This window comes from Trichomycterus rosablanca, chromosome 10 (genome assembly GCF_030014385.1).
Source record: "Trichomycterus rosablanca isolate fTriRos1 chromosome 10, fTriRos1.hap1, whole genome shotgun sequence".
In the NCBI taxonomy this organism is placed as follows: domain Eukaryota; kingdom Metazoa; phylum Chordata; class Actinopteri; order Siluriformes; family Trichomycteridae; genus Trichomycterus; species Trichomycterus rosablanca.
The window spans coordinates 112,359-132,392 of record NC_085997.1 but is presented as its reverse complement, the minus strand read 5'-3'; the positions used below and the strand labels follow the sequence as shown (position 1 = coordinate 132,392).

Genomic DNA, 20,034 nt, shown 5'->3' with positions numbered 1-20,034 from the left:
CATGTTTTTTAGCAGAATGTAGCCGGGATGGGATGTTTTTCTCACTGCTCCCCTCCAAAGATGACATGTACATCCTAATAAACAACCAGTAAAAGCTTGAAAATGTTTAATTAGTCTTTATTTATCTCGAATATAACACAACAGTGTTTTATTACAAATCACAAACCTCAACAATTTACACCAACCAACTGAAAACCAAAGAATGTCAAGAATGTTCTGACTGTCACACACGTTCCTCCCCAGTCACCTGAACTAAACCTCACTGAGCATTTATGGTGAGCATTCAGTAACATCACACGATGCTCTTTGGAATGTAGTTAAATCATGCTCAGGTAACATGAATCATCAGATTTTGCAAAAATTGAGTCCATGTCAGCTCAAGGAGGCAAACCAAAATACTAAAACACATTTTTAACAAATAAATCTTTACCTACTAGTAGAATATCATTTGTGATGAATGATTGTATTTGAATACAAAACAATTCACTAATAATGTCACAGTTGACACCTACAGTAAACAAACACAAACTTTTATACTTGTAGTTAAACTAGTTAAACACACACACTCACACACACACACACACACACACACACACACACACGAGTGAATGGTTAGTAACAGAACACAGTTACACAATTCGCTGTGTTATGATAAAACGTGTTCTGAATTTTGTAATTGTACTTCTTGTTTTCCAACATGACACGGCAGGTCTGTGTAAACTCTAGTCATGAATAAACTGGTTGTGTAACATCAGACTGGTAAATCAGCAACGAAGTGTTTAAACTAATGCCAGGAGGGGAAACGACGCTAATGCTAATGATTGATTCAGATCAACACCAGATGAACCGAGATGAATGTTTGTACCTTTTGGGGAGGAGATTTAGGCCAAGATTTTGAATACCAAACTCACTCCAGCTCTCTCACACACACACACACACGAGGGTCACAAAACAACAGTGAGCTGCTAAACTGGTTCTACCAGATCTGAGAAACACACACACACACACACACACACACACACTGAAACGACTGCATGAAACACTGTGTGTACAATTTCAAAAACTCACGGCTAGCTGAGCAAATTACAGACAATGACATGGAGCAGATCTACACAGATTCTGGAAAGAGTCTGTAGGAATTTGTTCCCATTTAATCAAAAGAGCATTTGTGGCTCATACAGGAGAAACTCACACACAGGAAGGAAAACATCTCTGATGGTTTGGTTCCAAGTTTTGTTACTGAGAGCGTCTTTCTAACACAATAAAATAATAATGAAGCATTTCTGCATCATAATGACAACAAAGAATCAGTGATTAAAGGTCGATCATATAAAAGGCTTCTGTAATATAACTGCAGCACCACAAACCAAAACTTTTAGATGATCAGATCTGATTCTTCATGGAAAATAATAAGGATTCCATTTTATACATCCAGCAAGACTTAAATGCACTGGTGTCAGTAATGGTGTCAGTACCTGTAATGGTGTCAGCAGGGGCGTCGTAGTGGGGTGAAAAGTGGGACCGAGTTACCAGGGCCCCAAGTCGGGGGAGGGCCCTTGAGGAGTCTAGAAGTAGTCTGGACTGGGGTGAGGGGGGCCCATGGGCACTACTTGTGCATAGGGCCCAGAATTTGGTGCTACGCCCCTGGGTGACAGTAATGGTGTCAGTGATCACTTCAGTAATGGTATTGGAGAGTCAGTATCGGTATCGGCTCTGTTTGCGTCAGCATGAACATCAGTTGCAGCACGACGTTCCAGGTCGTTTCTCAGCGTCACGTGATGTGAAGGTGAGCGCGGTGGGCGGGGCCTGGCGCAGGTGACTCTCTCGTGTTGATTGGTGTGCGCGTGCGCAGGTAGCAGACGCGGTTGCAGGTGAGGTGAAGTGCACTGCGCTGAGGCAGCACGAGACTCTGAGGTACAGGACAGGTAGTGCGCGAGCGCAGGGAATCAGTATCGGTTTGGAACCCGGTGGTTTTTACTCGGTGAAACTCGTTTCTTCTTTTTTTAGCTCAGGACGAAACCTGGCGCGGTCGGAGTTCCGTTCATCTCGTTTCCGTCCCGCGGTTCTGAGTTTATTTCGCTTCTCTGGACCGAGGATCAGTTTGGAATCAGTGGGTTCGGTGGTGAGGATGATGAGACCTTCCTGCTCCACCTGGGTTCCTGTGCTAGTCCTGCTGGGTGAGTCCGGAGTTCCTATTTATTTAATCTGAACTTCAGTCAGTAAATCAGTCACAGATAAACTGTTCAAATAAAGACGTGATTTAATCGTTTATAGAAGTTTAAATAAAGTTATAAATGTTTATTACAGGCGGCTCACTGTACAGCTCAGTTACTCTCCCAACAGTAACACTCGACATTCCAGTGCATCTCACTGTAAAAATAACAGATGTAATTTACTCACTCACAATCACACCGAGATTTATTTTCTTTATTTTGAATCTGTGTGATTTTATTTTACACAAAAAAATGATGAGGGTATTTTGAACAAGCACATTGTTCACAGTGCATCTTTTATTCCATTTTAAAGGAAAATAGAGACGCTGTGTTGTATTTAATGTCATTACAGAGCAGATTTAGAGATTTAAAAGAAAGATTAAGCACAAAAGTAATTATTAAATATAATAAACCTACAAGAAAACCAAATAAATATTAAAAATAAATGGATGGATTTAATCATGTATGTGTATCACGTCTCTCACTGTGGTTCAGTATAATCTTCATTTGTTCATTTGAGTAAATGAGAGATTTTATTAGTGTTTGTAGGATCTGTTTTATCTGCTCACACAGGTTGCTGTTTACATACAGACAGGTTTTATTCACTATATGTGTGTTTGTGTGTTTGTGTTTGTGTTTGTGTTTATGTGTTTGTGTTTGTGTGTTTGTTTATTGAGGATTTGAGAGTTTAACGTGTGACCTGACGAGCGTTTGTTTTCTGTTCTTCTCTTTTCAGGAGTTTGGACGAGTTCTGCACAAGGTAACAAACAGAACAAAGTTTTAAAAATGTTTAAACATGTATGGAACAGTGATAGCTCAACAGTTAACTCAACACTATTGATCTGAAGGTTGTTGGTTTGAGCCCCCACTGCTGGGTTGCCAGTAACACTATATTATGGTGGGGATTGATAGTACAGTAAATGTTTAGGAGTTTAGTTATCGCAGAAACACACCCGTCCTTCCTCTCCAGGTCTGTTACAGCCAAAATCTGGTGAAGTAAATCGACTGTAGGAATCAGCAGTAATTAATTAGGGCAGCGTAAGGCAAACAGCCGCTGTTCCATGTGGTTTACTGTTCATCGTGCTTTATAAACCCCATTTCTGTAAAATTTAGGACAGTAAAAATCAGAATTCGTCATTAATGTTCTGACTAATTTGATAGTATTGTATTGTATAGACACATTTGATGGCTGCAACAAACTCCAAATCAAAACAGAGTCAAAATAAGAGTCAGAAGTTACAGAGTTTTGTCTCATAATCATGTTACCACAGTAAACAGGTGAATCTGTGACGTTTGGCGTTTACAGGATCGGCCTGTTTTCTTTTTTCGAATTTTGTACAAATGGCCACGCCCTCACTGACACACTAACATGTTTACCTACAGAACAGTGAAGGACTTTCTTATACCAACAACAAACTTCACATTTTACTTTCGTGCTGCAATAAGAAAATTATATCAGGTCAGAACAGAAGTCTGATTATTGAAGCTAATTTAATTATTTCATTATTCCACACAACAATCTGATCATTTCATCATCATGTCAGATATTTTTAAGTCTTAACAGTTATGCAACCATTGACGTCACCAGTTTAATAAAAGCAGGTTTAAGTCTCAGTTTCACCTGTGAAAATTGTCCCATTATTAAATAAACAATATTTAATATTAATAGTTTTTGTTTTAATGTTAAAATCTAATGGAGCTACAGGGAGTATTTCAGGTTGAAGTAAAGTACTCGTTTATCCTAAATGTTTCAGAATGTGGTCGGCCGCCTCTACAGAGCAGAATTGTGGGAGGATACGATGCATCAGATGGACACTGGCCATGGCAGGTTGACATTCAGGTAATAATGTGATGATCCTGCTGATATTTAGGTTTATTTTATTTAAATTGACTGGAATCACAGTATTATGTTGTATATTCTTATAAACATTTTACTAAATTCAGGCTTTGACGCTGAGAGCAAACGTGTGACTGTAAACAATAGCATCAGCAGGAAGAAGAAGCTGATTTTTGGTTTCCCTGGTCAAACACTGGTCCTCACTGTCACTTACTCCATTCATATGGACCGCTTCAGTACCCTCGGTCCCAGGTCAAGAGAAGTGACCAGTTTTAGAATGGGTACCTGGGTACAGTACGGGTCAGTTTGCAATGTAAAATCACAGAATTAAAAGTGCAGCTTAAGTTTTGGGGCAGCTGAGTGTCGGTGGAACAGGAACTTTGAGTTCATTTGTTTAAATCAAGTGAATCTGCATGAAACACACACACACTCACACACACTCACACACACACACACACACACACACACTCACTCTCTCCCCCTCAATAGTTGGAATGCTGTCGTACGAATCCTGGATGTTTTGTGCTGAATTTTCTTTATGAGGAATTTCTTCTTTTGAAGGTCAGGAATCTGATCTGCATCCAACAGAACGTCTTCAAAAGTTTTTTCTATGACATTTCAATCTGATTAAAGAAGCATTAAAATAAATTTGGATTCATCCTGGTGTATTTAGATTATTTTTGAGGCAGTGTGAAATGTGCATTATTTAGATCAATATAACTGTATTTCAGAATTATTCAACAGCGTAACGTTCTCGCAGTGCTGTGTGGCTTCAGGTTTGAGTTTGTGATAAACTTGTGCACCGTTTTAAATTCTCACACACTTGGGTGTTAATTGGCATTAATAGCTTAGCTTAATGACTAGATGAGAAAAGCAACCACCGACTGACACTCACACACTTCTTTACTCTCTAAACAGAATTAGAAAACATGATCTGAAATGAGATCTGATCAGATAGTCGCTCCTCAGCGCTACGAAACCACAGAACCAGTTTTACTGCTTCACTCGGCTGCTGTGTGAAAGGCTGAATATTTAAGTTTGGAGCTCAACAAACACTCATGAGCGTCGACTTGTTCCTCTTTGTTCCTCTTTGTTTTGAACAATAATGATGGGAAAAGGTTTAAATGTAATTCAATCCTTATTGTTCAGTCTATGTTTCTGTTTTGTGTGTGTTAGTGAGAGACAGGGTTTATCGTTACGGTAAAATAGTTTGTAATTGAATCTTTACTGCTTGTACAGTCCAGTGTGCTCAGGTTAATTATCAGGGTGTTTGTGGATCTGAACTTTCCGTGATGTTTAGGATATAACAGAATAATAAAGACGTGGTTTAATAAGTCTGGTGTGAAGGAACTTTAGTGGCTTTCATAAAGCCCAGACCTCATCCTCCACTAGAGACCAAACCTTTACAGATGCTCTTACTGTAACTCATGAGCACAAATTCCTGCAGACAAAAATCCACATAATTTGGCCGTGTAGTCACTGAGACATGAGACAGATCAGGATGTAAATATTCCAGCCCAAGATTTCCTAGTAATTGGAAATGAATGATTGAAACCTTTTGTTTTGTAATTGCAGGACTCTTTAGGACACATCTGTGGAGGAACCCTCATCTCTGATAGCTGGGTGCTTTCTGCAGCTCATTGTTTCCCAAAGTAAGTTTTGATGCCAACATTAGCTGGTAGATAATGGAAGGATCTGGTCACCACGTCCCCTGATCCTCATCAGCGTTACTTATTACACCTGCTGCTTTACATGTGTAGTTGGGACTCAGCTCTGAACTGAGTTCATGCACTCTCTATCACCTTATAGCTTTCATGCTTGCACTCTTCAGCTGTTGTGTTCTGTAGCTGGGATCTATTTTCTACTTTCCACTATTTTCCTTTCTTGTAAACTTTGGGGTTGCCATGCACTGGTGGACTGGGTAGCTGGTTTAGATATACCCAGTCCCTCGTTTAATTTCTCCTCAAGGCTTTGCCTTTGCTTCCTGTGTTTCCTGGTGTTCTTGTTGTGTGGAGTTCAGCGGTTCTGCTCCTGTAATCCGGTTCCCTTCCTCTCTCTGTCCTTGGTCGGTCAGGGTCACAGTGGTACTTGTTCTGGATTTTGATCACCCTTCTTGTTCCTGAGTTTTGCTTCAGGCTTGTTTGCCTTTAGTTGTATTTTGTTTCTGGGTGAAAACCCTTGTATAGTGCTTTATGTAGATCCAGCGGATTCAGAAAGTATTCAGACCCCTTGACTTGCCCATCAAGAAGCTACACATAATCATCTATAACGATGATGAGCTTTAGCAGCTCTGCTACATCAACACTGTCCTACTGATTTCTTAATTTAAAAATGCTTAAATGCTTTAACATTTGATTGTTTCTTCTGTTATTGTTTTTTAGACCCGATGTTACGTCTGATTACACCATCTACGCCGGACGGCAGCGTATCAATGGCTGGAACCAGAACGAGTCATCTCACAAGATCTCCCAGGTTTTGGTGCCTCTCGGCTACACGGACCCACAGTTCGGTAAAGATATTGCTTTGGTGCGGCTGCTCACTCCAGTCGTGTGGTCCGACTACATTCAGCCCGTGTGCCTGCCAAGCTCAGATGTGCAGTTTCCCAGCGGGACGCAGTGCGTCATCACTGGCTGGGGAAACATCAGAGATGGAGGTGAGGACCTGAAGGTGTTTTTAACTATCCCACATGATCGTACATTCCTCTTGTCCCGTCTTTATTGAATTGTGTTGCAGATATTGTATTAATAATTGTAGTGTAGTTGTTTTAGTTTAATAATAGATCAGTGGGTGTTTACACCAGGCGGGTGTACCTAATAAAGTGCTAAATGAGTGTATCATCCACAGATGTGGACTGCAGCAAGGCCAGTCTAGCACACACATTCTGTGTCCATGAAACTACGCTGTTGTCTTTCTGAAATAATCATGAACTTCCTGGGAAAACACGCCACTTTAATGTGTCTCTAACATCCTAAAAAAGCTTTTTCATGTCTGTGGGACTGAACGATGGAGCTGACTGTGACTGACTGGCACACTGAACTGTGTTTGTCTGGGTGCAGTTTCGTTGCAGGGGGTGGGCACGCTGCAGCAGGTGGAGGTGCCAATTATCGATCAGTCTTCCTGCCAGCAAATGTTTCAGGTCCAACCCAGAGAAGACGTCACCATCATTAACGACATGATCTGTGCTGGTTTTCAGGAGGGTGGCAAAGATTCCTGCCAGGTAAAATGTGTGCATGTTCTAAACACAGTCTGTTGGGTTTTTACACGTGTGTGTGTCGTATCATCTTTCAGCTTCAGTAAGTTCCTGACCTTTATTTTTCAGGGGGACTCCGGGGGCCCGCTGGTATGTCAGATGTCTGGTGGTGTCTGGGTTCAGGCTGGAATAGTAAGTTTTGGGTTGGGTTGTGCCCAGCCTAACCGACCCGGCGTCTATTCCAGGGTTTCTGCTTTTTCTGACTTCATCCAGGGTGACATTAATGGACTGAAACTGTACGGCTCAGCGGCTCAGAACTCGGCCGGCTGGTTCTCGGTGTTTATCAGGACTATAGTCGCTCTAATCCTGGGTCACCTGCTCCGATAGATTCACTTCATTTAAAGTCAGGAGGAGGAGGAACAAAACGCAGGTCACATGACACACAGGTCAAACAGACTGACCAGGTTAATCGAGCAGGCATCACTTACGATCACTGGTTCAGCAATAATAAAAAACTGGGCAGAAGAGACGTACAGTCTGAACGCCTAAACCTCAATCTTTTATTAAATGTGTGTAAACAGTAAATTGAGAAAAACATGAAAGTAATAATTGTAGGACAGTAAAGATAAAATATTTATTAATAAAATGTTTAGTTTTTACCTGAGTGGCTTTATCACACTGATTATTGTAAATAAAAAATCTTGTGAAGCACCATTACTGAATGAAAATTAAAGACGTTTATGTACTCTGTGATTGTGAACTTTATTTCTTTACAGATAAAATACAGTCTAGTTCATTTAATCTTTTGTTTTAATGATTGCTGCACTAAATAGTTCCAGATCCTCACACACACTGTAATCTGAGATGTGTGTTTAGTTCTCTGAATGTATAATCTCTGGTTGTGCGACCTCACAGCATCCGCTAAACCAGATGCTCTCAGTAACTGGAGATTGAATCATGTGTGAGATTTATTTAACTCCTTTTAAGAACGCAGCATGAAGAACGTACAGGGGTTGGGCAATGAAACTGAAACACCTGGTTTTAGACCACAATAATTTATTAGTATGGTGTAGGGCCTCCTTTTGCGGCCAATACAGCGTCAATTCGTCTTGGAAATGACATATACAAGTCCTGCACAGTGGTCAGAGGGATTTTAAGCCATTCTTCTTGCAGGATAGTGGCCAGGTCACTACGTGATGCTGGTGGAGGAAAACGTTTCCTGACTCGCTTCTCCAAAACACCCCAAAGTGGCTCAATAATATTTAGATCTGGTGACTGTGCAGGCCATGGGAGATGTTCAACTTCACTTTCATGTTCATCAAACCAATCTTTCACCAGTCTTGCTGTGTGTATTGGTGCATTGTCATCCTGATACACGGCACCGCCATTGGATGCACATGGTCCTCCAGAACGGTTCGGTAGTCCTTGGCAGTGACGCGCCCATCTAGCACAAGTATCGGGCCAAGGGAATGCCATGATATGGCAGCCCAAACCATCACTGATCCATCCCCATGCTTCACTCTGGGCATGCAACAGTCTGGGTGGTACGCTTCTTTGGGGCTTCTCCACACCGTAACTCTCCCGGATGTGGGGAAAACAGTAAAGGTGGACTCATCAGAGAACAATACATGTTTCACATTGTCCACAGCCCAAGATTTGCGCTCCTTGCACCATTGAAACCGACGTTTGGCATCGGCACGAGTGACCAAAGGTTTGGCTATAGCAGCCCGGCCGTGTATATTGACCCTGTGGAGCTCCCGACGGACAGTTCTGGTGGAAACAGGAGAGTTGAGGTGCACATTTAATTCTGCCGTGATTTGGGCAGCCGTGGTTTTATGTTTGTATATTTGGATACAATCCGGGTTAGCACCCGAACATCCCTTTCAGACAGCTTCCTCTTGCGTCCACAGTTAATCCTGTTGGATGTGGTTTGTCCTTCTTGGTGGTATGCTGACATTACCCTGGATACCGTGGCTCTTGATACATCACAAAGACTTGCTGTCTTGGTCACAGATGCGCCAGCAAGACGTGCACCAACAATTTGTCCTCTTTTGAACTCTGGTATGTCACCCATAATGTTGTGTGCATTGCAATATTTTGAGCAAAACTGTGCTCTTACCCTGCTAATTGAACCTTCACACTCTGCTCTTACTGGTGCAATGTGCAATTAATGAAGATTGGCCACCAGACTGGTCCAATTTAGTGTTTCAGTTATTTTGTCCAACCCCTGTAGATGCGGTGGTGAAACAGGCAGAGCAGAAACGGGCGTGTTCGATGGGTGTGCATGGCAGGAAGAGCAGGGATTGGTGAAGACAGAAACAGCTTCAAATCGTGGACTTTATTTCAGCACCGTGTTTAACTGTTGTTAAGATCTTATCATAAAAGTTTAGTGCCAGTCACGATACCTGTACGATACCAGGTTTAATCTCTCTCAGTTGGCGCTGGTTTTTACCTCGACTTATTTTTGCTCAGTAATTTTCTAATGATTGTTATCATGAACTCTAATCTTCCACCCCGAGCGAGGGAGACCTTCACTTCCTTTATCTTCATGTGGTTCCATGTGACTTAAGATGAATCTTGGTGCATTTTCCAGGTTAAAGGTTATCGATGTGAGTAAAGTAGTGGAGACCCAGGACTACAGCTGAGGTATCGAGCAAGAATCAGAAGAAGTTGTAATAATCACAAACGCAGTAAAAAGGAAATATAATGTAACACAGCGGTAAACACCCTCCCATCCCAACTCTTTCTGAACATTAGTCAACTGTCATACGTACTATGTATGTTTACAAAAAAAATCTATAAAATATTAACAGTTTAAATATTCTGTCTCTGTTTTTAATTCAGTCAAAATTAGTTTTATAAACCACTGCTGTGTTTAAGTCTGTCCTGTTTGGTCTTGGGTTTGTATGCTGACGTGATTTAGTATGTAAAATGGTTTAAAAAGGACCTCAGTGTGCACCATGAAAACTCAATAAAATTCCAATAAATATTTAACAGTAAAAATTCATACATAAAAAACACATAAAACTGTACAATCTATTAGCACAACTAACGTCAGTAAGAGCTGCGTAATACTAAAGTAACGCTGAACCTCCAGAGCTGAGGAATCTGGTTTAGATCTTTTAAACGTCTGTAAACCAGGCGGTCAGATCCTCATCAGGATGTTCAGTTTATGTCCGTGTGAACACACGTGGTCAGAAGTGTTCAGTAAAGCCTGGAATCAGCTGGACTGCACCACGATTTCACACTGAGCACAAATATAAAGCATCGATCTACTCTGTAGCCTACACTGTGTAATGAGCAGGAATTAAACTCGGTCAGTTTCAACGACCAAAGAATTCTGAAACGTCTCTGAACTGGTTTGTATAAATTATTGCTCTTATTAAAATAGGTTCTGTTTAAGCACCGACATGCTGAGTGGGTCTTCAGTGTGGGTCAGGGACGGTAGCACGAGGAAGCATCACCACAAACGTGCACGTGAGCTGTTAGATATTGCTTCAAGTACTAGTGGCTATAAAACCTTAAAAAGTTAATCTGAAAGGCCAAAGTGTGAACCAAAGAAATGACCCTACAAGTGTGATGATCTAGTCCAACGCTCCCCAACCTTTTTTGCACCACGAACCGGTTTCATATAAGATATAACTTCACGGACCGGTGGGGGGATTTCAAATAGAGGAACTATAGAATAAAAAAATCAGTGTGAATCCTGAGACGCTGCTCCCACCTAGTGGTGATTGGGGACAATAACACCTGAAGAGTTTTTAAAATGTAATTGCTCCTGTAGCGTCTCTAATTATTTATTCTTTCTGTGCGGCCCGGTAATAAAGGACCAGTACCGGTCCGCGTCCTGGTTGGGGATATCTGATCTATGCTATAAACACGTCTCTTCTGTCTGTCTGTCTGTCTGTGTGTGTGGTGTTGGCACTTATCAGGAGGTTCAGAACATTAATTTGGGTTTGGAGTTATGAGGTTCTGCACAGAAAAACGTTTAGCACGAGATGGTTTAGTAACACTGCTAATAACGACATAACAGGAAGCTGGAACTATCGACGCGTGATTAAAGTCTAAGGGAGGTTGGAGTTCTCAGAAAGAATCATGGGAGATCCAAGCTGAAGCTCCTGCTGAAGTGATTCCAGGTCGGCCGGGGTCATGCGGTGAACCTCCAGCCAATCTGACAGCAGGGATGCAGAGAGGGGCGCGGAGTCGTTGTGACTGAGAAAGAAAATAATGCGTTAATAATAAACGCTCACAATCACTCAGTAACCTCAAAATAAAACCACTCCATTACCAAACCAACACACACGTGTTTATATTCCACTGACCTGTCCCTGAGGTCTGAGTGCTGAAAGTCATTGAGGGACTGAGTAAGAAGGTCGTCGAGGTCAAAGCCGACACCATATCCAGCCCCACTGCCTTTAGGGGTCACCGAGAAAACCGGGGGCAAAATATCGTCAACCTGGAAGAGACGAATAAAACAGTTAATTAAACTGAACCGTACAGACCTGTCCCAAAACTTCTGCCCAAATAAACCAACCTGAGACTTGGACAGTTGTAACGTGACTGTATGGATATCCGTCACCCTGCAGCTTCCAGACGGCCCAGCGTCCAAGAGACTCAGACAAGACTGGGCTGATGTTCCAGGAGGTCCATGGGAGGGATCATGGGAACCATTATGCTGCTCACCTGGGTCAGATGGCTGAAGCTTTTCCAGCGGTTGAGGAAAAACTACTGAGTTCTGGCTGGGCAGAGATCTGCTGATGTCCTGGATCACAACATGGAGGTTGGTAGAAGGTATTTGGGTGTGAGGAAGAGGTTGGGTCTGTTGGGAAAGTGTAAGTGACTGGGTATGCTGGGGTAGTGGAAGTGATTGGGTTTGTTGATGCACGAGAGGTTGGGTATGTTGGGGAAGTGGTTGGGTATTTTGGTAGTGTGCAAGCATTTCAGTTTGTGGCGGATGTAAAAGCAGTTGGGTTTGTTGCATACGAGGAAGAGGTTGGGTGTTCTGGTGGTGTGAAAGGGGTTGGGTTTGTTGGGGATGAGTTGGAAGAGGCTGGGTGTTCTGGTGGTGTGAAAGTGGTTGGGTTTGTTGGGGATGAGTATGAGGTTGGCTTTGTGTGATCATAACAGGCTGCTGGGAGAAACCTGCCTGGCCCCGGTGTGGAGGAGGAAGCTGGAGTTGCTCAGACTGCTGCTGCTGCTGCTGCTGCTGGTGGGATGGAGCTACACTGGTCTGATTTGGGGTGAATACTGTCCCGCACCCCTGAAACCGAGTCTGGGTTTGGGGTTTTATTAAGTCACTTTTGGGAAAAGTAAACGGAGCCGCGACTACACCAAGAGTTTCTCCTCCGACTATGCTCAGAGCCCCTCGTCCTACATCTCCACCCCCAGTAACGGCCACTAACCCAACACTCCCATTATCAGTGGAGCTCAGGGTGATGGGCACAGAGTTAAAGGTGGCAGAGGGCTGCAACATTCCAGATGTTAAACAGTGCCCAATCTGAGGGACTATTTGTTGAGGCGGCTTTAATGTCTTCATCTCATTCGGTTGGTTGACTGATTCTGCCACGTCTGACGTGGTTATCAGACTCTTTCCTACAGCGGGTATCTGACAGGAAACGGTCGTGTTGTTGTTGGATTTAGCGGGGTTACTGTCCGAGGGCTGTGATTTGTCCGTGCGGGTGTCCATCATTCGTCCCCAGCGCTCCAGCAGCTTCTTGTCATTGTCGCTCAGCATAACGCCACCAAAGGACTGGCCGTGTTTTCCCTCCTTCTTCTCCTTTTCCATCAGCTTCTTTTTCCGCTCCAGCGCCCGTTCCTGCCGTTTCCTCCGTTTCTCCTCCCTCTCCCGCTGCCGCTCCTGTGCTGTGATGGGTTTCTTGTTTTCTGGACCTGAGAGCGTGAGCGAGGAGGCCGAGCCTCCACACCCGGCACCCAGGTCTATACTCAAAGCTGCAGCGCTTCCATCTAGATATCAGAGAAAAACATTGTTATTATTTAACTGGTTATATTGGTGAAATATTTATTTTAGAACTTTTAGTGCTTATAATGATGCACTCTGGTGGCACAGCAGTGCTAATACTAATACGCTAGCACAACGCTGTATCTGTGGGAGGGAGGGCTGGACTGGGAAATGCCTCCCTGCATTGTAACAGTGACATCTACTGTCTGATTGAGGCACCAAATGCAAAATACGAAAAGATTAGCCGGGTCATCAATATGTGCCGAGGCTCTCTGAAGAACACAGCCATTGGTCAGTTGTGTAGATCAGATGAGCAGCTTCAGGCAATTCAAAAGACTAAAACCAAACTTGGACAGTCAGGGGTAAATCAGACAACAGGGTGCACATGTGTTTTAGATTCTCTGTTTTTGATCTGGACCAACGTAAGAGATTTAACCTGCCAATAAAAATCTCCCTTAAACACTTGTAAAGACACCAGCCACTTCTTTTACACCAGCAAGCGGTGGATTCTTACAGAGAGCCATACAGTGAAGGTAGAGTTAGGCTTTGTTCTAGATGTTTATTTACTACACTTGTCAGCACAATGACTAGACTGCAGGAGTCGCTGTTGCACTGACACCGAAGTCCGAGCCGATTGTTCCTCACCGAGACACGCCCGATCGTGTTGAGCACCAGACCAGCGGCCCTGCTGAGACTCGAACTCTGAGTCCTGAATCTCTGCGGTGTTGGTCATTACACCTGAGCACCTGTACCAGGGTTAAGACGGGGCTGTACGAGGGGGTTTAGACATACCTCGTGCCTTTTGCCTTAGAGCTGACTTGAGCAAGGCTGCCTTAAGAGCTGCTTTGGTGTCGTCTGAAATGGCACCTTCCTTTCTGGTGGTTTCCACGGTTGTTACTCCTCCCTTTACTAGTGAGCGAGAGAGTGATTGAGAGAGAGACTGAGCTTGGGCCTGAGAGAGAGAGAGAGTGGGATTGCACTTCGATGAGAGCGGCGTAGAGTCCGTCTGCGGAGGCGTCTGGTTCTGAATCGGTTGTCTGGACAGAGTCTGATTCGAGGAAGCAGGTTCGATTCTCTCGCTGCTCTTCTTCATGGCTTCACCGGGTGGTGTGTCCTGACTCGAAGTCGGAGTGATGAGGTCTATGGTTTCGGTTTGCCCATCAGAATTGGCACTGGGCATGTCTACGTCCTGACAGCTTCCTGTCTGTGTTAACAGTAGTAAATGATTAGCGACACGAGAAAGATCCGGTGGAGAGACCGGCTTACAAAACGGAGGAACCTCGCTGGTTAAGCTTTGTGCCGTGGTTGCCAGATTTTGACCCGCTCTTTGCTGCTGTGCATGTATTGCGATTGGCTGGTTTTGGGTGTTTGGCACTGCCCCTGCCCCTGATCTCTGGAGCGGTTTGAACTGGATCTTCCTGCTGCCCTGCTTCTTCCGGTGGAAGTCCTGAATCTCGGCCAGTATGGCCTCCTTGATCTGCTCTCGGCTCATGGGCTGCCGGTCAAACTCAAAATCGAAGGCTGGCACACACACAGGCTCGTCGTCCGGGTCGTGGTACTTTGAGAGGTACGGGTGCTCCAAGGCCTGGCACACGCTGATCCGGTCACGAGGATCAAAGCGGAGCATGGCACCCAGAAGGTCCAGGGCATCGGGTTCAGCCTCTGGGTACAGTTTAGTGAGAGGCACGGGTACCCTGAGGGGTAAGCTCTTGACATATGAGCGCACCCGTTCAGCTCCGATGGAACCCACCACACTTTCGGGTGGAGTGCCCAGGACGTAGAGAATCAGCTGCAGTTGGTGCACGTAGTTCTTTCCTGGGAACAGCTGCTTCCGGCCGAGCATCTCAGCGAAGATGCAGCCCACGGACCAGAGATCGATAGCAGCGCTGTAGTGATGGAGCGAGAGCATCAGCTCGGGGGCGCGGTACCACCGTGTGGCCACGTACTCCGTCATAAAGGAGCGCAACTCATCAGCGTGGGCGGCACTCAGACCTCGAGCCATCCCAAAATCTCCGATCTTCAGCTCACAGTTCTCGTTCACCAGCAGGTTGGACGGTTTCAGGTCCCGGTGGATCACGTTGGCGGAGTGGATGTACTTCAGCCCCCGCAGCAGCTGATACAGGAAGTAGCGGGTGTGTTCCGGGGTCAGAGGTTGCCTCGAGTGGATGATCTGGTGTAGGTCGCTCTCCATCAGGTCCAGAACTACATAACTACAGAAAGCACAAGAGAGCAGAGGGTCGGTCGATAAAAACAGAAGTAAAACCGAATGAAACGTGAACGTGATGTAAATGTTTATTACAGCGAGAGCTTCAGCTGCTGCGACTTACACGGATTTAAACGCTGACGGAGGAACCGCCGGCTGAAGAATATCCTTGATTGCGATGATGTTGTCGTGTTTAAAGTGTTTTAAAATCTTCAGCTCTCGGAGGGTACGCTTGGCATTCGTCACAACCTCAAATGTATTTGTGATCTTCTTTATCGCCACCTGCTGGCCTGGAGACAAAAGTATAGTTTGTAGTTGATGGAACTTTCACAACATTTTATGTACAAAAGTTTAACAATGAAAACTAAAGGAAATGTGTCACGATATTTAAAACTGTTGAATGGCAGCTTATAAAGCTGGTTTACAAATGAAAGGAAACAGTAAAACACTTATTGTTGACGCTCTTAGACTGCATGCTACGGGCCCCGATGTTGGATCAAGATTCAGGATGAACAAAAAGTTTTATGAGGTTAAAATCGAGGGTTATTATTGGTCCACAGATGGCAGGACCAAACTGGCGTCGACATTTACTTTACTTCTATCGAAAAGACGTCAGTACAGAGCAGCTGGAATTGTTGTTAGAAGCACAAATTCCGTGACCATTTCACTCACCAGTTTATAATCCTAACCGGAAGAAGACGGAGAGAGCTTTAGATTTGTTTTATGTGAGAGCGCCACCCAGAGTTCAAACAGTTCAAGTGTTTTTAAACCTGATTAATAGCGGCTTGGAAGTGTTTTGTACTTTTCTCCTGACTGAGAAAAAAACATGTAAATCCATCATAAAGCAACACTCGCACATCCTACACACAGAGACGCGTCATCAGAAACGATTTAGCTGTTATTTTATAGCAAGTACCAACATGTCATCAGTTCCACAATACACAGTAACTTACACTGAGGAGCCAAAACATTAGAACCACACAGATAACATGTCGTGACTCCGGATCTGAAAGAGTCCTGTGGTGTCTGAGACCAGGACATGAACAGCAGGTCCTTTAGCTTCTGTACTCTCTGGGATGGGTTAACCTTCAGTTTGTTCTATCCTCGTGGATGTTTGTGGAATGCTGCTGTATTGCTGCTGCTGATGGACTCATGCAGGGCTTTAGGGATTCATCTACAGGGAGGTTGATAACTCCACTGAGTCTCCCCTCACCATATTCTTTACATGCTGGTGAGTACACGTGTGGCAGGGAGTAGTACACGCCTGAATCACGCCTGAATGCTTTACCTCTACAGTCAGGGGGTCTTTAGTGAGTCTGTTATTCTGTGCTGGTGTTTTGCCGACACTGTTTGGGTCCTCTGATACTTTACAATGTAATTCTAAAAAAAATGATAATCATAAATCATGGGAGCCTTGAGATCTTCAGATCCTAACCTACCTGAACACCAGAGGAGGATTCTGGAACAGTATGTTAAAGCAGCGCTTTTTACACCCACTATTAAATTCATTTAATTTATTTCTTTCCAAACAATAAAGGTTTACCACTTATTACCATTTCAGATTTAGACTTTTACACCCCATTACACCTCATTTAATAAAAACAAATTATTTCCCTCTTGTGCAATAAAAAAATAATGTTTTATAAAATGAACCACAATCAGATGATACAGCTCAAGGGTCCAAATCCTTCTTCAGATTTGCTGATAATCACATCCTAATTAAAGTTAGCAAACAAGGGGTGGTTCATCACTAACATCACACTGGCATTTTCTACACTCTTGTAACATTGCACCATCTAAATCATTTGGTTCTTACCATTGTCCCGCCTCCTGGCGGATGAGACGACCCCATAGGCCCCGGTACCGATGGTCTCGATGATGTCATACTCATCACCAACCTCGAACTTCACATCTAAGGAGTGAGCTTTCAGTAGTGCCAGGTTCTTAGCCGCCACTGTTCTGCCATCTGAGCTGGTTGATGAATCGCTGGTAGACTGGGCGTGATGTTCCGTCCCAGTCGACTGTTGTGTCTTGTCATTGTTGCTCTCTCTCTCAGTTACAGCGTCTTTAGGTTTCTCGAACTCACTAGATGACATTCTGAATCAAACGTTAAATTTGGGAAACAAAAACACAAAGCACGACTTCAGTGATCGAGGTTTATCATTAACACCAGATCTTATATAAATAATAAAGACAAAGGCGGGTGTAGCCTGAACGTTACTGAATAACAAAGTTAATGGCTGATTAGGTACCAGGTCACACACCTATTATTCACCTCGAGCAGCTATTCCTAACATGCATGTGTGTTCTGAGGTATACAGCTACTGAATTTTACATATGATTACCTCCACCCATCCCAGAATTAAAATGAACTATCACAACTTCAGACCCAGTATTGTTTTGGTGGTGAACCATTTGTACACCGTTTATACACTGTTAATACACTTTAATCTGCGCATCAACAGAAAGTGACCACACAGTACGGTCACTCACTAGATATTACTTCAGTACTGAACCATTCTCAGTACCACTGCCGAGTTAAAATAATCCACCAACCAAACCAGCTAGGCAGAACGGGTCCTGTGTTCAGAAACTCACCACTTGTAAGGAAAATATGAGGAGACATGGGTGTCACAGCTCTGGAATTCTGGGTTCAAACTTTGTTCTTCCCAAACACTGAAAGCTTCGAATTGCACCCACGTTTGGATAAGTGAGAAAATGGGTGTGTGTAAGAAACCAATTAATGTGGACACACCTAACGACAGTTTCTAACTGTTCGACAGAACACATTCAGTCATTGAGTGATTCCACCAAGATGCAGGACTGAACGCTACAGGTTGTCTTTTCTAACAGCTGCAATCAGACTCTTTAATAAATCATAATAATTTATAATAAATACCCACCATTATTTATGCTATGCAGACACCAGCGTCTAATGTTTACATGTACATAAATATAGTAATTTTTTGAGCTTGTTTTTTATACTGTGTCTGTGGATGTTGTATGTTTGTCTGATGTGAGCTGCTGTAACCAAGAAATTTCCTGCAAAGGATCAATAAAGTATCTGTTTATCTGTCTAACTCATTATTCCATACTCATAAAGTCCATCTCACACATTCATTTACTTGCTCACACCAACAGGAAATCTGAAGTAGCCAGGTTTAACTGCTGTGTGTTTTAAAAAGGTAAGAAGACACCAAAATACTCTGAGAGAACCTGAGAGCCCATGCAGACAGGTGAGGAAGCTGAATTTGAAGAAAGTGAACACAGAGATTTAGGAACCATGTTTAATGATTGTTGTCTATTTGTTGCTTTGCCTTCAGTTTATACCAAAATGAAACCACTGATGACCGGACAGTGTTACAGTGTGTCCCTAAAGTATGAACACAGGCAAAATGCATATTTTCAATAAATGTCAATAAATTTTCCAACAACATTTTATTTCATTAGAATAATAATCAATAACATATTTAGTGTGCTTTCCACTATTTGTGATGAATATGTATGTGAGTGTAATTTAGTAAACATATAGTTAGTTATAGTTAGTGATATTTTCTATGTGTCCAGACTTTAGGGGCACCATGTAGAACAGTGGACCATTCTCACTACAGCTGTGGTCCTGACATGGTACTGTCTGCTTGTGCTTCTGAATTTACCTCAAAAAAGGGATTATAATGGAACTGTGTATGGAGACAGAGAGGCTTCAGATTGTAAACTAATCACAGGACACATTAAAATCTGGTGTTAATGAATAAATCACACTGATGATGATGATAATGATGATGAAGCTGCTGCTGGGTGTGATGTGCCGTTACACTGGAGCTGTACATCACCTCGTCATTCATGCTAATATAACTAAGTGTGTTAATACAAACGGATAATTTGTACAATGTTATTTACCTTAGAGTGGTCAGGACAGCGGTGATCCTGAGCGTTTTCTATCAACACATGTCTCGCTGTTCGCTGGACAGCCTATCGCAGACCTTTGTTACTTCCTTCTATTCTTCCGTATTGTGCTTGAATACCAGGTCGAACAGCCAATAGGATATAGCTTTGTTTGTGGATGAGCCAATAGAATCAGAAAAACGGTTAGGGGGCGGGATCTTGTGAGTGTTCAATAGGATGGTTGTTAGGGTGGTGCCGAGCTTCTAGTTTTCGGTTATTCACGCTGTATTAAATCTAAAGTTCTTCTTTATACATCATGTATTTATTATTATTATTATTTCTATTATTATCGGGTTTAATTTAAAATAATTAAATGCTTACCTTTAAAAGCTTTACTGCACTGGAATGTCTGAGCTGAGCCTCTGTTTACATTCTGCTGTAGTAAAAGCGGGCAGGGCTGCCCACCCTCCCTCCGACACCCAGCATGCACCACTGCACACAGGGGGGGGTGCAGGAGGGAACCTGGAATAACCTGCTGCAGTGTTTTGTATTGTTTACTTTTACTGACAGTTGCACAAATTCCATGTAAAACATCCTATTTACTGTAAATCATAAACATTCATTCGTTGCCTGTTTTACAGTGAGAAGGGCCTGGGTTCGATTCCCGGTCAGAGTTCTTTCTGTGTATATTTGGCATGTTCTCCCTGTGTGATGAAAGGTACTGCGCTATCCCACAGAGAGCCACCG

The 20,034-nt window shown here is 43.3% G+C and overlaps 2 protein-coding genes across 4 annotated transcripts; one reads left to right on the top strand and one right to left on the bottom strand.

Moving 5' to 3' along the window:
- The first annotated feature begins 1,852 nt into the window (after positions 1-1,852).
- On the top strand, positions 1,853-7,993 carry zgc:92313 (uncharacterized protein LOC436869 homolog). Of its 2 annotated transcripts, none has more exons than XM_063003444.1 (8): positions 1,853-1,914; positions 2,008-2,177; positions 2,950-2,973; positions 3,968-4,053; positions 5,626-5,702; positions 6,432-6,703; positions 7,107-7,267; positions 7,370-7,993. In XM_063003444.1, exons 2-8 carry the CDS (start codon positions 2,129-2,131, stop codon positions 7,625-7,627), a joined length of 927 nt encoding a protein of 308 aa, XP_062859514.1. In that variant the 5' UTR covers positions 1,853-1,914; positions 2,008-2,128; the 3' UTR covers positions 7,628-7,993. The 2 variants fall into 2 exon arrangements, with proteins under 2 accessions (XP_062859514.1, XP_062859516.1); XM_063003446.1 differs by having other exon boundaries at positions 1,902-1,925.
- A 1,566-nt stretch (positions 7,994-9,559) lies between these two features.
- On the bottom strand, positions 9,560-19,737 carry mapk7 (mitogen-activated protein kinase 7). 2 transcript variants are annotated; one of them, XM_063002606.1, is made up of 7 exons: positions 19,669-19,737; positions 17,219-17,499; positions 15,527-15,692; positions 13,992-15,409; positions 11,775-13,204; positions 11,563-11,696; positions 9,560-11,452 (listed from the first exon to the last, which is right to left on the bottom strand). In XM_063002606.1, the coding sequence occupies exons 2-7, from the start codon at positions 17,496-17,498 to the stop codon at positions 11,305-11,307; spliced, it is 3,576 nt and encodes a 1,191-aa protein (XP_062858676.1). In that variant the 5' UTR covers position 17,499; positions 19,669-19,737; the 3' UTR covers positions 9,560-11,304. The 2 variants fall into 2 exon arrangements, with proteins under 2 accessions (XP_062858676.1, XP_062858675.1); XM_063002605.1 differs by lacking the exon at positions 19,669-19,737 and adding an exon at positions 19,303-19,391.
- Positions 19,738-20,034: the final 297 nt, after the last annotated feature.